Source organism: Solea senegalensis, linkage group LG2, assembly GCF_019176455.1.
Source record: "Solea senegalensis isolate Sse05_10M linkage group LG2, IFAPA_SoseM_1, whole genome shotgun sequence".
NCBI lineage: Eukaryota > Metazoa > Chordata > Actinopteri > Pleuronectiformes > Soleidae > Solea > Solea senegalensis.
Window position 1 is genome coordinate 12,256,574 of NC_058022.1, and position 17,340 is coordinate 12,273,913.

At 41.5% G+C, this 17,340-nt stretch overlaps 1 protein-coding gene across 14 annotated transcripts in view; it reads right to left on the bottom strand.

The window, feature by feature from the left end:
* fmnl2a (formin-like 2a) overlaps positions 1 to 15,679 on the bottom strand; it is a 54,417-nt gene extending 38,738 nt beyond the window's left edge. For 7 of the 14 annotated variants that reach the window (XM_044014942.1, XM_044014925.1, XM_044014917.1 and 4 more), the window contains exon 1: positions 14,922 to 15,679. In XM_044014942.1, the coding sequence (XP_043870877.1) occupies positions 14,922 to 15,035 (114 nt within the window). In that variant the 5' untranslated portion in view covers positions 15,036 to 15,679. The remainder of the gene's footprint in view (positions 1 to 14,921) is intronic. The other 7 variants (XM_044014973.1, XM_044014934.1, XM_044014997.1 and 4 more) reach the window with 2 other exon arrangements.
* Positions 15,680 to 17,340: the final 1,661 nt, after the last annotated feature.

The window sequence follows — 17,340 nt, forward strand, 5'->3', positions numbered from 1 at the left end:
TTTAATTCTATGCACATCTGTATTAAAAAACACCCTACCCTACCCGATATAGTTCCACATATTTAAAAACACAGTTACCAGAAAAGCCACTGAATGGAGACCAAATATCCTGAATGTGAACCGCTGCAAAAGAAAGTGACTTTCTAAAGAAAAGTGTGTGTGATTCAGAGCAAATCTTTTGCGGCCTATGTCCTAACACTCCATGTCTGAAACTAATCTCCGCTCATCCAAAAACTGTTACACAACCACTTTCTTAATCCTGTTTCCCTTTATCAACATCTGGAACACCTCTGCAGTGGTCGAAAAATGTGGTTCTTTCCAACACATGCGTGATTTGCCATGTCCTCATGTGAATTAGCAAAGCTTGAGACAATTAATCAGCACTTGATTGTCGTCCCATCTAAAGTATGCTCAGGGCAGAACGTGCACATTTGCACACAAAATGTCGAAAATAAAAATAAACGGGTAACTCAGCAGGAGATTGGTTAAACTGGCAAATTGAAATCACCGCCACAAATATCAAAAGTGTTTCCTCTGCATCCTTCGTCTGCGGTTTTGAGTCGTTAGAGATACAAAAATGGTTTTCGAAAGAATATTTTCCATTGATGGGGAAAAAAGGGAGAGAAATGCAGCCACAGCGCGCAGCTCAGCTCGGAGTTTGAGCTCACTGCTTATTTTTTCTGGATTTTCCAGTAGAGCTCATGGGGGGGCAAGAGGATGATGGATGAGGAATATCCCTGGATGGATCCTATTCCCCTGAGCGACTAATACATACCAACATAGAGTCAGACACTGCTCTGGGTTGTAAATCCCAAAACTGGGAAATCTCCGCATAATTTTAAGCACTTTAAAACTCCTACAATACAAGAACTAGAAGATATAAGACACGAGATAAATACACTGAATATTACATAAGATATAAACAGCTATACAAGAGGGAAGAAACATTAGAATAAGTGAAAAATTGTAAGGACACATACATCACCTATACAGGGAGTAAGGAATAAAAACTTTCTTTAGAGTTTTATTTTATTTTTGCTGCATAGCAATGTTTTCATTTTTCATTTTATAAGATCACCGTCGATAGAGCTGCTCAGAAGAGACGAGCTGTAGAGATTCTACACACAAAATGAGGACTAAAAAACTAAAGAAAGGGGAACAAGAATAGATAGCTGCCTAGTTTAAAGACCTTTATCTTCATCATGAATGATTCATTAATTGTGTTCTGTCCCTAACATAATTAAGCCTGTCTGCTTTTCTAAATAGATATTGACGCGGCCCAATTGATTTACTTCAAAAGAACAAAAACAAATTGAAATCAAATTGAGAAGAAACCTGCAAAGTGAACTGAAACCTCAATATAAAGAAAATAAACGACCGCCTGCGTTTATATATCTATACTGTAGGTGCAATGGAAATCAATCCAAAGCACAACGGTCATGTTTCCTTTGGTATAAACACAGGCTGAAGCCCTTCCAGTGCTGTGTACAAGAGCCACCAGGATGTTGCATCAGTATTCAGCAGACGCTGCAAACCAGGCCGCCGCTGTGCTGACTGCAGGGAATTTGGAATCAGAAGGGCTCTATTGACTCAGTTTGGCTGCTCACCAGATGAGTAGAGTTAATTCCCTAAACACATTAACATACAATCCGATACCTGAGTAAACCATCGTGTCAAATGAATGAAAACCCCCAGCAGGTGTACAACCCTGCGAATGGCAAGCTTAACTTAAAGGAGGGGTAAATAATTCAGTTATTGGTAGGTAACTAATCAACATATGTCGTATATATGCCGTGATATATAAGTGCGTGATATACTGTAGGTGCAGTGCTTCTGAATTCTGGCTCGCTGAGTCGCTGCGTGGTTCACTGAGCTGTGGGCTTCCTGCCTGGTGAGGCTCCAACTAAAGCAAAGAACCACTTCTAGCAGCCTTCATTTCATCCCAATGCTAATGAGCTGTGACAGGCACTCAGCTCTCTGGGGTCAGGTTACCCCCCCCGTGTCTTCAGCGGCACAATGTGTGCATGTGTGTGTGTGTACACATATGCATCTGTGTTATTAATGGTGAACAGTTGAGAAGGATGCAACAGATTATCACCAGCACCTGGCAGCAGACCACCCTCATGGATACAAACCCATCTACACGTGTGTTACAGTCTTCCATAGAGAGGAATGTGCCGGGTGACCAACTCCATGATGTATAATGCTTGAGTTGTAACGCTACAGCGGCTTCGTTCTCACGTCATGCCACACAGCGGCTGTCGCTCAACTGTGGTTAATTAAAATCCTGGAGATTAGGAATTTCAACTAAACATATATTGCCATTTGTGCTCTACCTATTTGCATTGACATATTTAACCCTTCTGTGACCATCCTCGCCGACAGGATTTAGCATATGTACTTCTCATACCGTAATCCTAGACCGTTCGTGATATGCAGAATATTCAAAAAAAACTATGGACTGACAATCTGTCCAGGGTGTGACCCCGCCTTTGGCCCCATGTCAGCTGAAATTGGCACAGCACACCACACAAGCCTCATTTGGAGGATAAAGCAGTAGAAAACAGATGTATGGATACCAGAAAGCGGTTAAATAGAGCTTTACACCCACACACTTACTACTACGGTAGCCCTCAGGACTTCCGCGGAACGACGGAACGCGTCACGCGTTTGTGACGTCAGCTTATTCCTCAACGATTGAATAACTTCCAGATATGGAACGTAAAAGTTATCTTGGAAAAAAAGGGAGCCCAAAGGGGCAGAAGCACTCACTCATTGAACAATCCTACAGCCATAAAATCAATATAAATCCATGCAGCCTCATTATCTTGATGGTCATAAGAGGATTTTATGGCTAATTAAATTCTACAACATGAGCCGATTAGATTTTTTTTTTTTCTTTTTTATGGCTACATGCTGATGTGTTTTAAACATGTTTGACTGTCCATGTTGTTCCTTAGAGTAAATAGAAACATTTATTCTGTAGCACTAATCGATTAATAATCACCTTTCTGGTCAATGCTCCAAAAAGTTTTTATGACTTTATGGCAAGATAAAAAATATCTTTGCTTTTTTTTTTTTTTCCACTGTATTTTCTTTGTAGAACTGCTACAAACAATCTTACTACACTTGGGAGAGACAACAGGAAAAGTCCCTGTGATTTGGTCTCCACAAACCATGGTTCAGCCTTGGTACTGTAAATGCCATATTGGATCAGGGCTTGAGTTGCTATGACAACCATAGCTCAGTTTTAACCACATTCGCTACTGTCAATTTATGTCGGTGTTTGTCTCGCGTCAGTTTCCAGTGCTCATAAATATGGACAGAAGCTATTAGTGTCCATGTATCCTCTCATTAGGCAGCTTGAGTCATAAAACGAGTAAAAATAGACAGTTGGCCCGCAGCCCACCAGCAACCACCCACTACCTACCAGGAGGTCTGAGGAGACGCGGCCTTCACAGCACAGCTGGCCAGAAAAGCAAACACTCCTCCCACATGAAGGACCTGCTTCAGTTGCTATTGCTGGGAAAAGATGTGAACTATGCTGGCAAACTGAGGAGTGATGGCGATGAGTCTGAAGAGGAACATTTTACGAGTCCTGGTGTGCAAACGGACCACTGTGCGTGGTGTTAGAAAAGTTTATTGTTCTCCAACTTGATCCAAGATGAGTCAATAAAAGACAAATAACCAGGGTCACCCATTTATAACCATATAAAACTCACAGGCATCATTTTAACTTGACTTTTAACTGCAGAGAGCGTATACATACAAAAGCAAAGCAAGTACTTGAACGTAATTGCAGATACTGAAAAACATGGTAATGATTTCAGCCTTTTTTTGGTAATTATGATTGATACCCAGTCACTTGTTGTAATTATATTCAAAGCAATTAAAACATTTAGCGCAAAAGGAAGTGATCACACGGTCTGTAACCCTCTGAAAAATCACTACAACACAATAACTCTGCATCACTTCAGATCATCACATCTTGACAAAGTTGCTGAATATGTGCTGCTGTGTTGTCTAACAAACACAAGTACACAGTAAACACAACCCCACTACACTACACCCTGCTAAACCCTGGTGAGAAAAGTGTGTATGTGATGTTCCTCCAGCACCAATGACAAGAGGCAGAAAGTGACTCCGCCACACAGCTCTCAGTCAGATAAGAGCAGGGATTGATTTACCCTCGGGGACTTGTGCTGCAATAAGTTGAAGACGTGCCTACGCGCTCTCACATTACTTCTGCCTTTTTCCTGATAATGCAGGGTTTCCTGAAGGAGCTACTGACAGATGCAGGCACTACTCGATCCAAATCATCAGAACCGCTACTCTCAGTCCGTATAAGCGACGCAGCCTTTCTGTATTATTCATTCTTACATTAGTCTCATTATATTCATCACTAATCATCCACAGCCTTGCTGTCTTCGTTACACCAGGATTACAGACGCATAACAGCATGCCACGACAAGATAAAGCCTCTGACTGCATTAGTTACTGACGACTACTCATAACAAATATTTGCAAATTGCTCAATACTCCGGAAATGACTGGATGCTGTGGTGTGTCCTCGTAATACAGTCACTGTGGTGTTTCATGCTTAAATTGCACTTATGTTAAATAATGACAAAGTGTGCAAATACATGACAGACTGCACGGCGGCGTGTAAATGCCATTTATTGAGCAGCAAAGTGGAGGACTTAGGAGTTAAGAGCTATCCAAACTGTGCTGTCCACCGCTCATTAGCGCAGCATGGATTCGTAATCCTCGCCATTCTTTGAGGGGGCACAGGTGTCCCCCGTCTGTCCTCAGATTATCTTTGTAATCCCCGGGACCCCCTGCCCCTTTTCCGGCAGGACAGTAGTGTTTATATTTGCAGAGCTGTTCACTGGAATGCCTGTTGACCAAATGGTGAGTACAAATGCTTGAGCCTGGCCTCTCATTTCTTATCTCTCACGGCCACATTCCGATCAAATGCCTTTCCTTTACCTCAGAGGGGATGACTGTATCCCCGTATATGCAACACTTAGACAGTGTATGCTGAAATCTGTGCATCCATAAAGCCATAAACCAAAATAAAAATGATTAATGACGCAGCCATATATATATATATATATATATATATATATCTATATAAAATAAGCAGCTGCAAGTGGTGACTGGGTTAGAATTTGACTTCCTCTGCGAACAGTGCAGATGTGCTGTCCGTCACATATTTGTTCACTTAGTTGGTCACTCTATACATTCCTAATGGTTTTAACAGGTGTCATCACATCGCTCCAGTCCTGGCGTCTTCTCTCCACTGGCTCCCTGTGTATTTTAGAATTGTTTTCAAGGTTTTTCCCATGACTTTTAAGGCTCATATGGGCCTAACCCCAAGCTCCATAACAGAAATGCTGACCCCCACATGAGTCAGCTCGCAGATTCAGATCCTCATGTGGGAATCTGTTGTCGAAGCACCGGTGCTTCAGGGAACCTCAACTTTGGAACAACAAACCCGACCAGATAAGACTCACAGATTCAGTGAATTCTTTGAAATTGCTTCTTAAAACCCACTTTTACAAACTTGCCTGTATGTGATGTCATCCCTGTGTTTTATGACTTTTTACATTTATCGTTATACCCTTGTATGCTTGCTATGGTGTGAAGTCCTTGTTCTTTTACTCTTATTTATTTGGAGCTCTGATTTCTTTTCATTTTTTTCCTAATTGTTTTGTCTTGTTTTGTCCCCGGGTGTCCCGTTTACGCTTTTGTTTTGTCTGTAGCTCCACAAGCACATCTTGTGTTTTTAAAAGTGCTATATGAAAAATTATTATTATTATAAGTACAACATTACATTTGGAATGAAAGACCATGCTTCTCCGGACTGTGAGATGCATTTTGTTCGATAAACCTTAAGAAACAACGTTTAAAAATCCATATCACTTACATATGTTGTGGTATGTGTGGTTGTGTATATGGTCTAAAAGTCCAGTGCACAGTTTATGTTGTGGGTAAAATCACTTTGGCTTGAAACATCTTTCGTGCTGGATGTTATCCAAATACCGGAAACATTATGGGGATTGTTCGGAGCAGCAGGAAGTTGTCCAAATAAAACAAGTGATGCATGAAGACAGTGGAGTTCTCGCCAGGCCAGATGTTGCAAGGTTGTGAAAGTGTCTGAACAGAGGTGGAGTCAATGTTCCTGTTCCAGCTTCACAATACAAAAGAACATGAATCAGAGAGGCTGTTTATCCAAAACAAAAACAATGGCTCTTCGTAGTGGGAGTGAGTTACGGATGAAATCATGTATTTACTTGAATTACACGTCTAAAAGGGAAACACTATCATCTAAAGTTTTTACACTAATACATCTTGATTTACTCGGAGACAGTGGGGATGAACAGGAAATCCCACATAAAGGAGGCAGACTAATTGATTACTGCTGCTCAACATAACCCTGCAGTGTCCACTGGTAGCTCCACAAATACAACCACACTCTCTTTTGTAAAATTCACTATAATAGTTTAGAGTTTAGTCATTTCACATGTGTTATGGGAACATTTTAATGGAGCAAAACCTTGTATAATTGCAATTATAAACAGATGTTTTCTAGCTATTTAATTAAGAGTTATTTTTACCACCTATTTTTAGATTATGTTTTGCTCAATAACAGGAGGGATGACAGTGGAGCATACACCAGAGCAGTGGTGTATGTCCTGCCACTTCTATACAACATCACAGAGTGGCGTGCTGGTGTCCAGTATGATGGTATTAGATGGTGGAATATGTATCTGCTATTACAGTTAGCTACTTATCCCCCATCTGCACCTGAAATTACACTACTTACTTGAAAAAATAAAAACTCAGGACTTGGTCCCTCCCTAGAAAGTATTCAACATCGCTAATATGGTTTAGCTTTAACACCCCTCACATTTAAATTGTTAAATTATTTGACAAGATACTTTGGCATTCCCTTTGCCAAAGTAAATAACAGCACATTCAGGTTTATTTATGTGGGGGGGGAAATGCTTTCCTTGCTTTCTTGTCAAACACATGCACTTAAAAAGCACATAAAAATCTGCATTCCCAGCAAACACTAAATGCTTTCTGTTTGTTTTTGCTGATATGTACAGTACAACTATATTTTCTATTTTCACTTACTCTGAGGCTTTCCCTTTGCTTTTTCTGTGCTACTCCTTTAGTTTATCTGCTATCGTCTCTGACAGGACGGTGATTCCTGATAAAAAACAAAACGTAAACTCTGTGGTGATTTCACTCGCCTCTAAAAACGTCGTCCTTCTAACACAGTGCAATGCATCTCACGATATCTGTGCCACTTCTAATACAATGATAGATCGTCCTTTTTCTTCAAGCGTGCAACAAATAAATCTTCTTCTCGATCCTCCTATGAACAGGAGCTTGATAAAACATAAAGAAACAAGATCACTGATGTTATATTAAAAATGTGTTAAAAAAGAAAAGTAGATGACAGCACAATCCTGAGGGACTGACGGGGAGCAATTTCAAAACAAAACTGTGCAAAACATCAGGACACAAGAGTAAGATATAATCTGTCTTCATCTGTCCTGCATTGTAACTGTTTGTAAAGCATTTTTTAACCAAACTGCAACTGAATGAATTAGTTAAAACTCCCAGTGGAGTGGAGGAAAAAAAAAAGTCTACAACAAAAGGGCACGTGGATCTTAAGACTCTCTGAACAATGAGCTCGATTCAGGGAGGCATTTTGTCACGTCTGTGCTTTGGGTTTTATTTGGAATACATAACTACTTAATCTAAACCCCAAGCAAAAAGAGTAGGACTGTTTCCCTGAGCTTTGCCTTCATGTGGGAGGTCTGGGGCGAGAAGCACATCTTCTGTGTCCAATAAAGCCAGATGCAACAGAGTGCAGCATTGTCTATTGCAGTGGATGGGGCCTATATCGAACTCTGTCAAAGTGCATTTAAATGCAACAGGACCTCCCTCTTCTGCTCTGCAGATGTTAATTCTGGCAAGTCGTTACCTAACGAAACCTGGCTTTTTGTCTGTGGTTGCATTTATCCCGAGACAAAACACTCGGGAAGAAAAGCTTAAAAGAAACAAGACTGTTTTTCCACAGCACAAGTATAAAAGTGTAAGTTCTAGTCTCTTATCACAACAAACATATTGAATTAGGTAGTACGGTAGTAGGCACAGGTCCAAAGATGATGTGCCAACCACTGCAAAGTGTGAGCAGACACACTGTGGCTCCTCCACATTACTCAGGTCCATGAAGCTACAAAATGCAGTCAATACAGCAGTAGATGAATCTGATGATTCTGACAGGCAGTCTAAAATCAAACTGTATACTTCCTCAGAAAAGACCAAGGTTGCTAAAGGAGAATGAAAACACAATCAATGTCACAAGATACGGCCGACTCCAAAGCCACAACACCAGCAATTTGTCACAGTGACAAAGATATCTGAAGGCTTTTCCGTACTTGGTTGCTGATTGAAGTCAACACCATGAATGTCAACTAACTTTTAACAGTTCACAACAAAACATGCACTCTTGTGTGGCCAAGCCCTCTCACTTAATGGCGCAGCTGCCACTTTGGAGCATGGACAGATCCTCACCATAATGTACTTCTGCTCACAGCTCTGGCTCTCCTGTTCTTTTGTGTGGCCCCTCAGACCGGTGCTGTTGGACAACACTGGCAACCGACTGTGTCCACTGAAAGGACCGGGCAGGCCTTTTCAAAGCTACATCCATCATGCACCTGCTCCCTATGCAGGACGACCTACAGCAAAGAAATTCAAGGCCAAGTTTAACTCACCAAATCCCTTTTCTTAAAAAATAGTTGATGGCCAACATAGCAGAAGTACAACCACATTTTTTAACTTGCATGTTCTCAAAATGAGACTTAAGGAGGCTTAATCCCACGCAAGGGTCGGGTACTATTACGAGGTCTGGCCACAAATGCTGAAAAAAAACCCTGTGTGAAAAGCTGTATTCTCAGTAAACTCTGCCACCCATGCAGCAGTGGACAAAATAAAGCCACCCACAAATGCGCGGATGTCAAAACTGAACTGAGAACTAGAATCATGATTGAAGCCCCAGGGTGTTTCGACTCAGCTGTGCCTGCACACAGTCAAGAGATCGGCTCCTTCATAATCAGTTGACCCTCTGCCAGCTCCACGAGGTGCCTCCAGGCCCCGCTTTGGGGTTTTGAGCTGCATATTATGCTGAAACACTGAGGCACCTCACATCCCCCAAAAGGGCCTGCAGAAAAGGCCAGGACACTGGCCACCGGATCTCATCACTCCCTGCGCATTTTCCTGCTCCGCTCTGTTACAGCTAATTGGTTGGTGAGCTTTCTGAGGCTCCAGCACAGCAGAGACACAGCAGAAATCTGAGTATGTGTGGTGGTCACTCACTGCCTGCCAGGTTCTGGGTTCAATGCCAGGCTCCAACTTGGGCTCTGCCCCAAGATAAAGAGCAGTTCTGTTCCCGGGGGCCGGCTGCACGGGATCCAGCCACTGTTCGCCCTCTGCTCCACGGACAATATGCATTGTTCTGCTTTTTAATGAAGATGAGTGAATGTGGAACAATCTAGGAGAGGGCAAGCGTAACGACTTCCTGGGTCCACTGCCTCAGTCACTGTCTTCACATTCGTAAATGACAGTGTGTCTACTGTCTTTGAGAATAAATCAAATGTATTTGTGTACAAGTATTTCGCTAAATCTGATAAACTCATCCAATTTTTTCATTCATACAGTGCCTGATTTAAAAGCTCAGTACAGAACAGATTGAACCATTCCTTTATAGAATCAACTGGGCTGAGGTATGAACAATTAATAAAAATGAAATAAAATGAATCACCTACTAAACTGATACTACAAACACATTTTGTGGTATCAGCTTGTTCAATAAATAATGGATATTATTTGTCTGTATGGGTGTAGAAAATAGAATTACAGCTACCTGTAGACAGATGACAGATGAGAGAAGTGAGGGAAACGGGCAGTAAAACTGCAGTCCATAAAATCAAAACAATCATCTACATTGATCTATTTATCTAGGTCATAATAATTTTCATTATGGTTGATCAATGTTGATGCTTTTTAAGTCTTGGCCTTATTTTAAAAACAAAAAAGTTTGTGCACCTGAATGCTTGGTTTCAGTTTGAACTACTGCAAAAAAAAAGCACGGAACAACAGACCTGTCAGTGTGACAAATTAGACCATAGCTGAGCATGAAGGCTACTCATGTGATTAATCTTGGGAGTAGGTTTCAGATGCAGTGCCTCGCAGCACAAATAACAGCAGCTTGTGGCACTTCAGTAGCCTCTCAACAAAGCAGCTTAGGTGTAATCTCGGCAGACTATTCAGAGGAGCAGCTCCAACAACAGCTAAGCCCGATAACCCCCATATGGCAGTGTAGACATCTCTCACTCGTGCCATGATCTTCATCAAATGCTACAGTCCTGAGAGTGAAGTTGATGGTGTTCTGGACATGGCTGCCGTTTTAATTTGATGGCAGCTCTGCGGGTTAGCCGAGGCAGAGGAGAAGGCAAGAGGCCTGAGACGCATTCCTGTTACACGGAGTCATTTTCCTGTGGTTCAGTGTGCAGCCTATTGCCTGGCTCACGTTGTACATGTGACTCCCAGAGATTGATCACAGTCACTTCACATGCTTCCAGTACAGTCTGCTCTTTAGGACAAAAAAAAACACGCCACAATGAGCGCTTCGCTAATACCATCTAATGTTTGGCTTAATGACAACGTTGAACTGATTAGGGCAATAAGTGCAGAGTAAATTGATCTACCAGGATGTTGATATGAAAAGCCCTAAAGTAGACTGCTGCGTGCGAGTGTGTGAGGACTGTCCAGATACAAGCTCATGTGCAATCCGTCTCCTTTGCTTTGGACTTACAGTATTTCACCAAAACTATGGCAACCAAAAGAGAGCTGCAAGAATGTTTCCAAGAGTAACGACTGAGCATTTATTCCCAGGATAGGGTGTGTGAGAATGTTATCTAAAACCAGTAACATTCATAACAAAAAAGATCCAAAGTGAAGAAAAGAAAACCTTTGTAGCAAACAGTGAATTACCTTGTGGAAAAAAGAGTGAATGAATTCCTGTTTATGACTGTAGGGAATCTACCTTCTTCACTGATTTGCATTTAGCGTTGTATTACTAGAATAGGGGTAGTGTTTTTGAAAAATGGTGCTTCCCAACCTCAGTTTCCCCTGAGTTGAGAAATATTTTCATCCTTTTTTTGTTACGTGCCCACCAGTGACACTTGGTCCTGTTTGCGTAACTGTTAGCAAAGATGGTGGACACTGTTTACATTCTGGGAATGAGGTCCCGCCCCCCCATACGTGTCGGTCTAAAAAGTGCGGAATTAGCGTTGTAGTATCAAGGCTCGGACCAAGTGTCACTGGTGGGCATGTAACAAAAAAAATAATTGACGATATTTCTCGACTCAAGGGGAAACTGAGGTTGGGAAACACAATTTTTTTTTTAAATACTACCCCTATTCTAGTAATACAAAGCTAAATGTAGAGCTGAAACAATTAATCAATTATTAATCGATTACTAAATAAATCAACAACTATTTTGATAATCGATTCATCGGTTTGAAGCTTTTTTCATGATTAAAACAAGATTCCCTATTGTTTAAGCTTCTTAATGTGAATATTTTCTTAATTTCTTTGCTCTAGATAACAAAGAAATCATTCAAATTTAGTTATTTGGTTGCGTGGACAAAACAAGACATTTGAGAACATCATCATTTCCAACACCGATCAACATTTTTTAAGGTGGACCAAACAATTAATCGAGAAAATAATCAACAGATCAATCGATTGTGAAAATAATCATTAGTTGCAGCTCTAGCTAAATGCAAATCAGTGAAGTATTCCTTTAAATAATTAATATTCAAGTTTAATCTCCACCTCACTTCACAGCCAAGAACATGTGAATTAGTCACCCTTATCGTGGCACACGCCTCACATTATTATTATTATTAGCCTAAAGTCTATTTCCAAGATCAGCCACTGCCTCCAGGGATTCATGAGACAGAAACTTCACTGGGAGCTTTTCTCTTTCCGTGGCAGTGAACTCTAATGACTTTTCCAGAAAGATGTACCGTACATCAATACAACAACACTTGAAAGACAATAATAAAAAGTCATTCACTGCTGCTATGACACCAGGCACGACCTTATTCAAGTAACTTTAACTTTCCACCACTTTGAATGGGTAGAAGCCAATTTATTTTAATTGTTTGCATATGTGGACCATTAATACTGTATATTTTATATACAGTACATTTACTGTCCATAATGTCAACATGGATACATCTTAATTTAAGGGTAACAAAAGGAAAAATCTTCTTCATACTGTGAACGCTTCACATGTGGGAAAACTAAAGAAAGGCATGGATGATCTCAACAAATATGACATCTGTGAGTGGAAATAACAACTATTTAAGGCTGGGTGTCGAACATCAGTACAGTTTGAGTATGTGTTCCAACAAGAGCACATCAGAAACTCCCACGTAACCAGGTTGGTTCTAAGCGTTTTGTGAGGCTCTTGTCTGATGTGATCAGAAAAGGATCACATCAGAGAAAAGGAGTTCCTGTTTGCTATTATTCTATTTCAGGCTGTTTAGTGTACATATACTCATATCCACCCTGTAGGAATTAGTCACACAAGTGGTCTACTCAGATGACCAGACTCACGAGTCAATGTTTGAAAGGAGAAACTATCAACAGCACACAGCAAGGATTCAAACTCAACAACTCAATGTCTTTAAGAAGAAATGCAATGGTTTTGAGGGATGAGCGAGTGCTTCAGTGTGGTCACACTCAGCACAAGCCTTTAATCTACACGGCCCCCCAACTGTGATCAAGGGCTTTCTTAATCAGAGCATTGCAGGCGAAAATGTATCAAGGACAAAGCTCGTCATGAGTAGACAATACGGGAAATTACGAATAACGAGAAGGTGAAAGGTCATCAGTTGTCTGCCATGATTTCAGTAACGCTAACTACTGATTTACTAAGACACAAAAGGTATGATCCTTATCATCTGCCATTAAAGCTGAAGTGAGGTCGTCAGTGTCAGACAGTGCCACTTGCTGTGGCAATCAATGAAGCCAATTGCCCTCAAACATGGCCGAGACACATTAGGGTTTAAATGGTAGTAAATAACACTAAACGCTGTGATTATAGCACTAAATTCTTTTAATGCTGGAGGGCCTGCGTCCCGCCAAGAACTGAGGCATCATGCTGGCAGCTGGGAGGAGGAAGGGAGGGAGCGGGGGAGTTCCTGACATGCTACGGGGATCAGCTTTTCTGACAGTCAGACAGGTAGACAGGTTTTTTTTTCTAGAGCGCACAATGAGGATTAGTTTTGTAAACCCATACTAATGGATCCTTATCATTTTCTGCTATGTGATACATTGGGTTTTTTTCCAACAGAGTGTGTTTCTGAAGAGGGATGGGTTCCTCTTTGATGCTTAACTGTAGGAAGTAGGTGATTCTAACAGCAGACATGATTAAGAGGAATAAGAGCCAAATCCCTCAGTGGCGTGACATCAACCCTCCTAACAAAGTCTGCTGCCTTCAGCACAGAGACTCATCAGTGTGTGACATGCAGCAATCACACCCCAGCACAACACTGATTTGACTTCCACCCAATCCACTTATTGTAATGGGCTTACGGGCTAAAATATCTGTGACCCTCACATTTAAAAGAAAAGAAATGTGGCTGGGTGTCTTCAAGGCGAATTTACAATCCTGCAACTCTAGTTTGCTCAAGTCAAATTCCTTCTCCTGAGCAGCTAATGTTTACGAGAGCAGGAGGCTGAGCGACAATCACGTTTGACCCACATTTTGCCTGCTCTCAGATTTCAACCCAACTTCACTGTTCTTTCACTGAGCAGCCGTTTATCCGCTGACTGAGAAGCTCAGACCTGAAAAATCTCCCGATCAACAGATACCATTTGTTACTCAGAACTTTGACCTATATACTGATGTTTTACGGCACGAAATGGCACAAGGAAGAGCTCGCTACTATCAAGAATGAATTAAATATTAACTTATTACTAAAATGATTGCATGATTCCTTTATAGTATAACTTTATCTTGATTTACAGCTCATTAGATGTGAATATTTTCTGGTTTTCTTTGCTTCTTTTTAACCAAAAAGGTTAAGGAAACACTAGTGGACATTAAGTTTTTACTATTTTCTAACGTTTAATGCACCAAACAACTGAACTGATTCGCCTTACTAACCTGCTGATTACCCACAGTCACGACAGCATCCTGTTGTCGGAAGTTTCTGTAAACATGTGACCAGTCCTTCAGAAAAGCATTCATCTAAACGTGTCCATTCAGCACGCGTCTTTTTTAATGGACCTGTTAGCACTTAAAAGTCTAGATTACCTTCTTAACAATAAAAACAGCCATGAGCCGCACTGTTGTTGTTGTTGTTCCCTCCCACCCAGGTAACATTATTGCTGCCAGATGTTGTTGACACTTTATGATGTGACAGATGTTTCAGAGGACCTGGCACGCTGGGCAGTAGTGAGGCAGCGCCTGGGCTCATAAAACGGGAAAAAGGGCTTCCGATAAAAGCAATAATTCACCAGATTATGAGTGCAGGTGGACCTAACACTTGGAAACGTACAGAAGCATTTAAGGTGTAAAGGAACAGTAGAAAGGTGATTAGAAAGTGTGCGAGTCAAAAATAAAAATAAAACTAGAATGGCAGAGATAAGTAACTTTGTAAGAAAGTAACTTTTTTTTGTTGAACACCCTTTTTTTCCTGAAAAACAAAGAAAGGACCAGGCGTGCTGCTGGACACACACACACACACACAGCTGTCTCGTCCCAGGACAGTGAAGCATGGAGGGAACAAAGAGAAGAGACACACGCTTTTACTCTTTCTTACCAAAACGATGGCAAATCTCTCCTCCAGCTCCCCTGGCTCTGGCATGGGCAGTTTCAGAGGCATGTTGTGTCCTCTGAAATCAGTGTGCTGCTCCATGCTCCCTGCGTTCCCCATGTTTCCTGTTCGTCCAACAAGTACAAGAACTTTTTACTTCTTCTTCTTCTTCTTCTTCTTCTCCTTCTTCTCCTCCTCGCCTCCTCCTCCTCCTCCACCACCGCGTCCACTTAAGGAAGATTCCCGGCACGGCGAAAGAAAAATGAAAGTATCCGCTCAGGTTTTAGATTCGGGCTGAGTCGCCCTCCTTGTTGCAGGCGTTCTCCTGGTCACTTCTTCAACGTGAAGCACATGTGAGGGAGGCAGCAGCAGCATAATAATGCGACGGGTGTGAGGAGCAGCAGCAGGAGCAGCAGAGCCTCCGCTGAGGCATTATCACGGCACAAACACTCTCGGGACGAGCTGGAAACTTGTCTGAGTCCACACGGGGCTTGTTTGACGCTGTTATCCGTATCTTGCACAATTTCGTCTCCACTCCCAGTGTGTACTAATGACGACGGACATGATTCACGCTTAACGCAATCTCCAACTGGAGAGTTGAGCGGAGGTGGCGTTCGTTATCCCTCCACCGCTGACCAGCTAGTTAAGGAGGAGGGGGTCCTCTCATCTGACACCACACACACACATCCCGCCCCACAATGAGCTCTTTCAGGGACAAGCCTCCCACTTCTTCTGCCTCTTCTTCTTCTTCTTCTTCTTCTTAGGGCGTAGCAACCAAAGCCGTAGCTAGGGGAGACGATATTTAGTCTGAGTTGCATTGTGGTACTTTGAGTCCATTGTGACACACAACACAAACTTGAGTCTGCGTCCCTCAGGGGCCCCCGGCCTTGAGTAGGAGGCCCCTCAACAATCCTGCTACTCGACTACAATTTTGAGGGTCAACTCACTTCAGAAAGGCTGAATAACTTCTGACTAGTGTTTCAAAGTCAATAAAACATTTTATTAAGGATAAATATACATTAAAGGTATATTGTGTAACATTTAGGGGGTTTTGTTGGCAGAAACATCCCAAATGTTACACAATTGTGAGGGGGTGACTCACTTCAGAAAGGCTGAATAAGTTTTGACTCGTGTTTCAAAGTTTAAAATACACATGAAATAAAACATTTCATTGAAATAAAGCATAAATTAAAGGTATACTGTGTAACATTTAGGAGGTTTTGTTGGCAGAAATTGACAATTAACATAAGGAGCTCACTTTATAGAGGCTGCCATATTGAGCCAATGTGTTTGTACAGCAGCCCATATTGACTTGTATTTTGCATTTTCCTTTCTTTGTTCTTTGTTTTTTCTATTGGATTTTTATTTTATTTCATATATATTAAATGTTCTTGAGCTCTGTCCTTTCCAGTCTTCTATGGTGGTCAGGGAGCATTTTACATTATCCTGGGTTGCCAAATGGTTCCCCTTCCTGAAGCTGGAATTTGCATTTGAGAACAACCCGCAGCTTTGCGTCCAGCCATCCTCATTAAAATATATAATGATACTAACATTTCAAATGCCATCCCTTTACACATTTCACTTTCTTTATTTTATATATGTGACATAGTAAATGTGATGTTTTTGTTTGGGGGTGTATGAGGCTCTTGTGCAGTGTTACATACCGTGCAGAGGACGGTGATCAGTGTGCTCCCTGTTTTGAGAGGGCGGTAGTAGAGGACAGTAGAGCACGATTTACACATTGTTTTGATGTAAATGAGCAAGAACGGCAGAAACCTGTTGCATGTTGTAGAAACCCCCACTGAGGAATGTCATTGAGATTACAAACACAGTTTCACTCACAGTCCGTAAGAGTGGTGGCAGGTGTTAGTGATAACACTAACGAGGGGGGTCTGTTGAGTGGGACAACGTGTACTTCTACCAGGACCCTGACACTTGATATGTGACACGAGCTAACCCTAACCTGTGTCACACGGGAAAATGGCAGGTTATAACATTATTATGTTAATAATAACATTATTTATGTCTTCCAACTATGTGTACACCCAGTAAACTGTGGCAGTGACAGCATGTGTAGTGCCACACTGCCACCACCCTGGAGCTGGTACACTTGTGTGTCCTGGAGCCATAAAAAATGAGTAGCACACAAATATGTTTGAGGAGTAAATATACATTTACTAAATACTCTTCTGTATTAGAGCAGCACTATAAACAGTAATTGTATCCTGATACTAGGTCGGTTTGAATACTAAATTATATACATTTACACATTGCCTGTGGGACAATGACAGGAAATAGGGATGGGTGTGTCTTTTGTTTGGTTGTTTTTGCATGTAACACACATTAAGAAGAGTTAATTGTTATTATACTGTACTTTTACACTCTTCTCAGGCCTGCCCTTATTGCTACATACCACCACAGTCAC